The following is an 11,177-nucleotide window of genomic DNA, read 5'->3' on the forward strand; positions in this document are numbered from 1 at the left end:
GCTTTTTGGTACATTTCATTCTCAAACATTAAATCTTCATTTCATGATTTTCCTGGTATTCGTACGATGCTCAACTTCCGCGATGAATATTGAAATCAATCTACAATGTAGTTTGAATGGATAACATTTGTACCAAATTTGATTCTGCTCTCAGCGGAATTATAGTATTCATGTAGCAGCACTTATGATAAATCTTAATCGATTCCATATCCAATGATACGCCATATCCTGATCGTCTGCTATACGTATTGGGTGTCGTGACGAGGTAATGTAAATAATTCTACTAAATATCATAGTGCATTTTAGTGTCAGTGGTTCTACGTAACATAATCGTGCTTGTTGATGCACGTTAATGATGGTATAACGATTTTGTGCCAATTTCATCGCAGTTGAAATACATATAATTCTATACGTTCTATTGCCTTCAAACTAAGCCCAGTCACACCTATGCCTGAATTCACATTGTTTTACTGTCGTCTGAGCAGGTCCTGATAACATCCACCCTCACCAACAGCCTTCATGGGGGTCGATCCAGGCGGTGGTGATCCATGAGTCACAGTCCAGTGAATCCAGCTTTTTCGAATACCCGTTCTTGAGGGATTATCAGGAGAATTGGATACATGCCAATAAAACATCTCCAATCGTGCTGAGAGTGGGTAATAGTTCGAAGCCAAAGGCACGTATTGGCAACCAAAGGCACAATTACTTCACAAACACAATTCTGGATAGTATCGAAATTGTCGTCTTGTCGGCTTTAGCAACATAAACGTTCAATATAAAGATATCATCGTCTAACCTCATGCGAAGTTGAAACTTTACAGACGGGTGACAATATGGTGGCCTAGATTAATTATTACAGAATCCGATCCAGCAAGGGCTTCCCTATTTCACGTTACATTGGATTACTTTGGGACATGGTACTAGGTTAATACGTTGCTGTTACGTCTGAATTATTGTTAAATCCTATAGCATAACTAGGGGCTCTCCACTGCAATGTGTGAGGGACTGATATGTATCTGGTACGCTTAGGGCTTTATTTGAAGCGCCGTTCATAAAAATCGTCTTCGGTAACTAAAGATGGAATGTAAAGCTCATAATATGTTGAACACATTTCCGTTTTTGCCGAACAATGATATCGTGATATATCAGTTTTCACAAAATTTTCGCCTAATCGCAGAAATGACACACTAGGCGCTTAAATTTGGCGGTCTACACTTTGAAGGCAGCTAATAATGAAACTAATCTGACAGTGGTTTGCATCTCAATCTTCTCGGCAATGATACACTTCTATTATCTGTCCATCTCGACTAGTATATGTTGAAATTAATATCATCCAATGAAGCAACATGTAGTCAGGTCAGGTTATGCAAAGACTCGAGTAACAGTATTTTTCTTGGACACGTAAAAGGAAACATGAGACATTGGCATCCAGGCACGCTATACTACCTGAATAGCTGAAGGCGATGAGCTTGGTCGGGGGTTTATCATGACGTGTTCCCTTTCTATTCATTTTTCTTTCCAGCAACATCTTCAATGCTAGCGCAAGGCCTCCCCAGAGCGAATTTTAATCCGAGCATCAGTTATTCAATGTCATGTTAAATTCAATGTCATGTTAAATCGGTAGAGCAGTGAACCGACTTAAGATATGTGGTTTGAATCCCAGTCAATCTCAGACCTGCAGCTGCAACAAGTCCGAGTCAGTAACAAAGGCCCAGGCTTCTAGAAGGTCTCAACATCGCATGCGAAGGGTTACGGAGATGAATCATTGGCGGCGATTAGTTTTATGAAACTCGCACGAAACAAATAACGCAACCGACCTTTTTTCATCTTATGCGATAAATCAAAAAGAAATTACGGTTATACGTACAAATTGGTTAGCGAAACAAGGTATTACATTACAAGGTGGATTGTTCCCCATTTATGACTGAACTTCCTGTCCTAAAAATGAGAACCAGTTTATGATCATTACTATACACGATATGTTTGCCTGTAAACAAGATATATAAAGTCAAAAGTTCATGTTTTATTTGTGAGTAATTGAGCCAACACAGCATTGACCTGACCCGTTATCCAATTAAGATGCGGCTGCCGGACAAAAGCTTATGATTACTTAGCTCTCGTAACAAGTAACACAATAATCTGGGGTTTGTCTCCCGCGGCTGACCAGGTCAGTATAAAACGTCAGTTTGCCTGATACCCCAGCTACTTGTTGATGCCGAGCTTGACTAGGAGGATTAGAAATTAGAAGATACCATATGTGTTCATTGTCTGCAATTAATGGGTTAATTTCATGCTGGCCTTTTGTTCGTGTTCTCACGGGATGATCTAAAGGTAGGTCTTTTAATTAAAATTTTCACTATCAAAAGAAACGTTTAAGACAACAATGATAGCTATATTTGTCACATACATTATACTCTATATTATCTACGCGATTACGACCTTAATCAGGACATCTCACCAATTCAGATCAAAGGCGTATCGAAACCCACGCCATATCTTAATGTGTGTCAAAATCATCACGCAGAATCTGACTTCTGTCGTCTTATGAAAACTAAGCGCATGCCGTGAAAATCGTATCGCATTTTTTTGCATGAAAAAACACGTGTTCAGGAAATGTAAACGAAAGCGACAGCTTTGGGAGCACTTTGACAAGTTTTATGAGATAATATTCAACATGCGTGATTAAAGTTTCTAAAGAGGAGATTAATCTAAAATTGCAGAATTTCGTTAGAAGATTTTTTGTTTTCTACGTTAATGAAAAGAAATGTTCTTTTTAATTCTGTTCAGATGTGCGCGTGGTGATTGTTGAGATGATTATATGTTCGTGAAGAAAGCAATAATCTGCTACGGGTGAAACTCGGAAGGAATTAAATATTAAAATGGAATCATCAAAACGAAGCGAAACCATATAAAATAACGAAAATACGCGTATTAATAACGCCTGAAACTCATCCTCAACTTAGAAGCAAAGTTGCGCCCTTGAAGTATGGTGATCGAGTGTAGTAATGTCATTTCATTATCGTATTACTACGGTATACGAAATCTTGTTGAGGCATATATGTCAATGGTGGCATACGGTAGCAACGGTACCTTGGGAACAAGGTGCCGCCGTTGCAGTCAGGTGAGTGCAGAACCGTCATTCACAATAGCATTACTATGGTATACGAAAGCTTTTTGACGCATATATTTTGTATGTACTAGTGTAACCACAGAGAAACTAACAGTTCGCGAAAAATTTGTTGTGATATTCGTCTGTGTTGGCTGATTTCCCATTTAATATATCGTACAGCTCGGTCAACAAGATGGTCAAGGTCATTTGGTAATTAATTCTTGGGTAACAAATGTGTGTCCAAACATTGCACAAAATGCAAATCCGTCTGCATAGTTGCAACCATGTTGTTTGGCTTTTTTGGTCGTATATCATGGCGCCATGAGTTGTCCTAAGCGTGTCATCAAACGAGCGGTCTATATTGATACGGCCCCAATCTGTTAGTGTACAAAATATTTGCCGATACTTATCGATTACGACGTTATTTGCTCGTTATATGGTGGCATTATAACACTGAAAGGTGTAATCAAAACAGCATCATTTATTCGATGCGACTAATATGTGTAAATGGGTTTCACTGCGTGAAAGGCGTTATTAAATTGCAATTAGTGTCAGTTTTTAGTGTGGTTTTGATATAGTTGGAATAGCTTTCACTGGGAGTGATTATCATTGTAATCAATCATCAGCCTGAGTTATTTCGTTAGCAACAACTTGTATGGAAACTTCGGCAATAGATAACCCGTTCTATGTTTAAACTTGAAAGACCTGCGCAAGGACGCCGTGGGTAGTTCTGGGACTTGTTCACCACAACCTATACTGAACTTCCAGCGGTATTGCCTCCGCAGACTCCGCCCATCCCCGCGTTGTCTGGAAGCTGAGCAATGTCAATACATTTAGGGTCAAGATGTCAATAACCAAAAATACCTTAAATTTTTTAAGTATTTAAACAGCCTCATTCTTCGTATATTAACTCCATCGTTACCTGTGCTATTTGATGTCACAGGACGAGTCATGATTGCAGAAGCTTCCGGTGCCTCGTGGAGATCAAGGGGAGAATGGAAATAAGTTTCCGCAAACGCCAGCATGACCAACGGAACTCCTATATCCCATCATTCGAAATTGTTGATCCTATTGCTGATCAGATCTGGGGTTTACGTTCGCGATGACGTTTCGAGGCTCTCCCTGCTTATCCTGCCTAAGGCTTTCGCCCAAACCGTTCAGAACTACCCGTTTCTAGGCATTTCTTGACAGAGCTCGTTTTTGACAAAGTTTAACGAAATTACTCCTGCTTCACAGCCTACTTGGCGAGTATGAACTTTATCACATCAGCTATTTCTGTAAACCAATGTATGATCAGTCAAACATGTAGACGACGGATCAAAAGTCTTGGTGTCCAACCATCTCCCTAAAGTTACTAAATGTATGGTCATTTGCCATCGTTTTGCACCAAGCTCTTGCATATTGAGGCAAAGCGCTGCTATACATTGATTCCCATCCCTGTGTCGTGCAATGACTCGATCCACGTCGTGCTGACCATAACTTCTTGATAAGCATAAAAACAGCAATATTACTGTCACATAAATTTTTCTCCGTCATGGTAGACGATTTCTTTTGAAGGGAGACTATAGACAGGATATGGCTGATCCCAATGGTTGTCTTCGGGTGGCAGGCTCATGCATATACGCAAAAGTTATAGAGAACTGGGTCTGGTTCGACTCATTGATAAACTCATTCTTCCTCGTACAAGAGTGAATATCTCCTGTGTGTACTGTAAGAGAGTAAAGACACCTATTGTTGATTTTGTGTAACCTTATCCGACCCACCTCGCTCACAACGAGCTGGTGTCAGAACCACGGATCCATTGTCAATTCAACATTTTCCTTTTGATCCTCGTGATGTCTGACCGGCTTAATAGTCCATCCGTTGGCTAACCCATCACTTGAAAATATGAAGTACGCTCAATTTGCTAACCACAACATCTCGATCAGCATGACCGAACCAATCTTCTTGGTCTCTTGACTTACCTTTCAAGTGGAAGGCTTCGTCTCAATGACCACCCGATAATTGAGTGGTCGCCATCCCCAGAGACGACACGTTCCTCTGGAAGTGACGTGAAAGCGTCCTGGGAGGCCATGCCGCAAACGTGTGTCGGCAGCCTTAGGCATGTTATATAGGTAGCAAAAACAGTAAGGCGGTATTCATAGACATCTCCTGCGGTAGTTGTTGATAACAGTGGCGATTGATACCAGCATGTGAGCAGTAATGGTTTCGAGCTCGTCATGGACACGCAAAATAGACTGGTCAGCTAAATAAAGCATGTTTCAAAATCGTTTCCCAATACTGGAGCCTTGCCTCGTATATTCAGCTTTCTTTTTATACAGAAGTTGGTTTAAACTTGTTACGTACATGTGTGTGCGCCGGTGTAAAAGAAGAAAATGTCCCCCTGGAAAAAGTGTCCGGCCCTATTGTATTCCGCTATCTGGTTCTATAGAGGCCATGACCGCCAATAGCTCAGAGATTAAAGCGCATAATAGAATCCATTGTTTCCCGGACATTCTATCCCAGGACATTTTAAACTTCTACACCGGCGTGGTAGGAAAGTAGCTGACTCCATGTTCCAAGATGTCTCCGATAAAGTGGTGTTATCACATGGTGTCCCTCAGGGCTCTGTGTTAGGGCCAGTACTTTTCAACATCTACACGAGACCTCTCGGTGACGTGATGAGAAGCGAAAATGTAAATTCATTTGAAATGTATGCTGACGACAATCAGCTACTTGGTATTTTTCCATATGGTAATCTAGGACTTGGAAGTTTAACTGTTGCACGAGTGGAATGTTGCATTCGGAGTGTGGGGCTATGGCTTCTTGTGAACGATCTATGCTGCAATGGCTCAAAGACAGCGTTTTTGGCAATAACTTCTTCTCGTAGAAGTCCGTCAGTGACTCAACTTAATGTTGACGGGACCGTTATAAGCCGCTGTGATGCTGTGCGAGGCCTGGGCGCTTGGTTCGACCAACACATGGACATGAACGTCCATGTGAGAAAGATTTGTCAAAGCGCATTCTCTAATTTGCACAATATTGGCCGAATTAGAAAGTACCTCGACACCGCCAGTACACAGCGACTTGTCCAAGCGCTTGTGATCTCCCGCCTTGACTATAATAATGGTCTCATCCACGGTCTTCCCAAGAAGACTATTGCCCCATTGCAAAAAGTGCAAAACTCTGCGGCCAGGTTAATAACAAAGACACGGAAACGCCACCATGTGACTCCAGTATTGAAGCGGTTACACTGGCTTCCAGTGCACCTGCGATCGCAGTTTAAGATCATCTGCATGGCGCATAAGGCCGTCTATGGGAACAGTTCACCTCTCTATCTCAGGGAGCTGGTCAGTCCATTTGTTCATTCCCGCACTACGCGTGCTACATCATCAGGATGCAGTCTTGCAGTGCGACGCACCAGAAGCAATTATGGGGACAGGAGTTTCTCTGTCTGCGCTGCAAGGCTGTGGAATGGCCTGCCCGGCTCTCTGAGATCAGCTGAGGACTATGTGTCATTCAGAGGCCAGCTGAAGACTTGGCTCTTTGGAAATTTTTTTTTATAAATCCAGGTGGCGCTTTTAACAGCTTTTTCCGTTCTGAGAAGCGCCCTAAAAATGATCTATTGTATGTATGTATGTATGTATAAGATAAAATGAAGAGTGCTAGTAAAGTTAAATTATACCATCCCTGTGAGTTTATAACAACGTTCCATCATCTATCGTTTCAGAGCAGCTATAAATTCGACAGCACGATACCCTCGACACCGCCTCATCAACTTCAAGGACATCACGCCAGACACAATGACACTAATTAATCCACCATCAGCACCCCGGAATGTTGCCTGAAGGAAGACAGAGTCTACTTAGGGAAAATAACGAGGACATAATCCCGTGTTAATTACCCATAGCACGAGACAACTACAAAACGAGCCGGTGATTCGGGGGCTAATGACCCAGTGCGGAGTCGATACCTGGCGGGGACAGGCCTGATGGAGATGTCTAACGGCTGTCATTGACCGATGAGAACTATAAACCCATATATCGGATCCAAAATAGCGGCATTACACGTAAGAGGTCAGTAAGGCGCTGCTAATGGGGGATTAATGATCATGGCTTCTGGCGACTGTTTATGATGAGACAGGATTGTGGTCAGGTATACTGAGTTTTGTTTTCCAATAGTCTGACGAAGGTTTATGAAAGCGTGCAATAAATGTCCCATATTTGGCCGATGATGCCTTACAATTAGTCAGCGTCTTGAGACACTGCATGTTCTTGGAACGAGTCAACATCGGGATTTTCGACCTTAGAAAATATACATGAATAAAATGGAAGACACCCCAGAGGCGTTAGCTCGTAGGAATAGCGACCTATTCATTTCTTTGGAAGATTTCAAACTTGAGCAGTATAAGACCTGCCTCTCACAAAGTAGATAGTTGTCCTTTATGATCCTGCGCGATAAGCTTTGTGTAGCTATTTCATAGAATTAGGCTTTCAGCATGTTTCGTCGCGGACGTGATCGGATGCAGTGACAATGCTTTGCTAAGAATTGCTGAGCCTGATAACGCCACGTCCCTTTTGAAAGGATCATGCTCTCAATTGTTCCTTTCGGCATTCTTCCCAACAAGGTGCTGAGTATGCTCTTCTTGTGAAAAGGCTTTGATGCTTCACAGACCGGAATGTATAGCAGTATCTAAGCCTCGCCCACGTTCAAACAACCTGCTATTTATCAAACTTAAAGTATCTTACGAGACAATTAAATGCAACTCTTCGAAGGTTTCCTTGGTCGTATGTTATGAATATACTGAAGACAACTTTGGTATCTTTTGAGGTATACGGGAAGGGCAACCTCTAAAAGCCATTGTCAAGATATAAGGCTAATGCTTCCGCTTCAAAGCCAAGATGAGCGACATAATTGATGCACACAACAGGGAACATGTTGTTTCATCGTAGTCGAACGTGCCTTGTTTCACATGGAAATAATTAGAGAATAATTTCTGAACACAAAGAAGGCTCTCTTTTACGCTTCCTCAAGCACGGAAATCATGGGCATACGTATATATGATACGTTCGCAAACTGCAAAGGTCTACAGTTTCAACATTTTGAGCGAAATGACTGCTCTATCCGAGCGGGGATTGGTGAGACAAACGGTATTGACAATGAGTGTTATTAATTGCTTTTCTATATCACCGCAATCATGTTATTTTCGGCATAGTCCATTGAGATACACCAACCCAAATAATGGTTGTCTCACCAAAACCTCTGTGGTCAAAAAGCGGCCAACACATAAACCATTATAAAATAAAACACTGTTTCTAATGTGTTATAATGTCTAATGTGTTATAATGTCTAATGTGTTATAATGTCGCTTTTAGTGATCTTATAGTTTCTCTTTTCAGTTAGTAGTACAAGGGAGTCGTCGTGCCCGTCTACAAAACGATAGTGGCAAGGAAAGTGTAGCGTGTGGAAGCCAAAGAACATATGTGAGTACAAAAGTGACGTACACGCACAACCAACTCAACATGAGAGTTTCTTCGTATCTATTCCGTTTTAAAATGGAAACTGAAATTGCATTTCTCTAGGATAACGTATCGACGGTAAAGTTACAACTATAGATAGCTATTGTATGGAGATAACGAGACGACCTAGACTTTCTAGAGTGCATTGGTTCCGACTCCATATTTCTTGAGGAATCAATAATTCAAAGCATCGACGTTTTATTTGTCATAGTAGGGCGAAAACAGGAGGTCAAAATATAGCTGAAGGATACATGAAATATAACGTTTGCACATGCACAGTGTCAGTCTAATATGGTGTTCAATTCACGAGGGAATTCTTAATATCGGATTAGCTGGTACAGAATGGGCAAAATATGGCCGAATATGAAAATGATGATGATGGGTTCAACCACTCAGTCAATCCTTGCTCGCCGCACTGGGGACACGACCGTGAGCCAAGCAGACTTGAGTTATGGTCTTGCTGGTATGGGAACTACCACGGATATGTTGCGATGATTGTTTGTTCATTCGGAGTCTTGGCAAATATTCTCAACATTGTGATCCTGACTAAAAAGAACATGCAGACCTCCACGAATTGCATCCTCACGGGTTTAGCTGTATCGGACCTAATGACGATGTCCTCGTATTTGCCGTTCGCATATCATTTTTATGTGATGTTTCCAGGCCCTGTAACTAACCCGGAAAAAAATGAATTCGGCTGGATGGCTTTCATGATGTTCAATGCCTTATTCACAGCCACGACACATACGATTTCAATATGGATAGGTGTGGTCCTAGCTATCTTTAGATATATCTATATCCGTCTGGCCACTGAAGGCTACATCAAGTGTAGCATGCCAAGAGCGAAAATTGCCGTCATCACTGTATATCTGTGTTCGATAATAATTTGTATACCTAACTACTGTTCCTTAACTCTTGTAGAAATGACTGATAGGAATACAAATAGGACGTTTTACATGTTGAAATCCGTCAACAAGACAAACGAAGCCTCTCATATGTTGATGAACATAAACCTGTGGACCTATGCAATTCTTGCGAAAATAGTCCCATGTCTTTTAATGTGCATTTTTGGTGGGATACTTCTTTTCACGCTACACCTCGCTAAAAGAAAAGGAGCACTGTTGCATAAACATAACAGAGTCAGCGATTCGTTCCGGAACAGGATGCGCGAGCACTCACGAACTACCCGGATGTTGGTGGCAGTCATTTTGTTATTTCTAGTGACCGAATTACCGCAAGGTATATTGCTGGTAATCAGCATAAAAAAGAGTTCCTTCTTTCTAGAGGTTTATACGCCCCTCGGTGACTTGATGGATGCGGTTGCGCTCATCAACAATAGTATTAACTTTGTTTTGTATTGTTCAATGAGTAAGAGTTTTCGTGATCACTTTATTGATATTATCTGCTGTTTTTGCCACTACCATAAAAAACAACCGTATATGTTGGGCAAGAGGAGCCGCGCCACCGAGTCAATGTTATAGCTACAGACAGTTGAAGGCATCACAAAAATCCCACATCGGGCGCACAAAAAGGTGAACATCGGCGACATAGTTTCGCACGAGTCTTTAAAATCTTGGATAAAACTATCGTTTCGTTGACGCCAAAGTGCATTGTGTAATCTAAACTGGCATTTCTTTCATAAAGGATTTCAAAAACCGATTATGATCTCGCAGATACTTCTCTTTGTCTTCTGAAGTGACTTGTTAAAGATCTCTTAAATACCTTAAGTTACGCTAAAGTGTTTGAGTGCATTCCTCCCACTAGCAACACATAACCGAAGTTGCTTGACAAAGGTTTCCTTGTAGAGAGGTTGCGTGCCTTTCCGACTCCCCCTCACACTTTTAAGCTAAACTCGGGAGTCGCTTTAAAAAAAAAAGTGACGAGGTAAATCAGGCCGCTCGAGAATATTGACTTGAAATGACGGGACGCTTATACTAAGTGGGCTTCAAAGCTTTTAATACAGAGAAGGACGGAAAAGGACGACATCACTGATGACGTAATATCCGGAAATTGAGTGACGGCAGAGTGTCAGTTGCACTTGAGCCTGGGCGATGTATAGCTTCTCTTATGATCCGACAATCAGGTCTTTCTGCACGTGCTCATAGGGCAGGTAGATACGGAGAGTTGTGTCAAACACAAATCATCCGGATAACTCTTCAGAGCGAGATTCCGTCGCGTTTCAATTTCCTTTATTCCACTCACCCTGCGTCTGTATTTTGATGAAGGATTCACATCGATAGGACGGGATAAGATCGCCATAACAACATATCTTCATATAATACAGTGTGTATGTGCGGGTACATCACTGCACTTTGTCAGCTAAATGAAATGTAAAAAGTTAATATAATAAATGATTTTTCAAAACACTACTGTCTTGTTCTTGTTTTAACGTATACGCAGCTCATCATGCACGGCGGCTTGAGTCACATCCAGACGACAGAATGCACAACATTTCTGTAATCTGTCGTGAGACCGCATTACTATTGATTTCACCTACAGAATAACAGTCACCGTCTTCACTATTTATTCCACCAAAGTGATTGACCGACTTCGTTTGTTATATTCACCGA

General features: G+C 41.5%; 1 protein-coding gene across 11 annotated transcripts in view; it reads left to right on the top strand.

Moving 5' to 3' along the window:
* LOC135496922 (G-protein coupled receptor dmsr-1-like) overlaps positions 1-10,929 on the top strand; it is a 123,775-nt gene extending 112,846 nt beyond the window's left edge. For 9 of the 11 annotated variants that reach the window (XM_064786511.1, XM_064786509.1, XM_064786516.1 and 6 more), the window contains 2 exons: positions 6,819-7,164; positions 8,488-10,929. In XM_064786511.1, the coding sequence (XP_064642581.1) occupies positions 8,961-10,088 (1,128 nt within the window). In that variant the 5' untranslated portion in view covers positions 6,819-7,164; positions 8,488-8,960 and the 3' untranslated portion in view covers positions 10,089-10,929. Of the gene's footprint in view, positions 1-2,314; positions 2,332-6,818; positions 7,244-8,487 lie in introns of those variants that run through there. The other 2 variants (XM_064786519.1, XM_064786520.1) reach the window with 2 other exon arrangements.
* Positions 10,930-11,177: the final 248 nt, after the last annotated feature.

The sequence above is a fragment of the Lineus longissimus genome, chromosome 12 (genome assembly GCF_910592395.1).
Source record: "Lineus longissimus chromosome 12, tnLinLong1.2, whole genome shotgun sequence".
In the NCBI taxonomy this organism is placed as follows: domain Eukaryota; kingdom Metazoa; phylum Nemertea; class Pilidiophora; order Heteronemertea; family Lineidae; genus Lineus; species Lineus longissimus.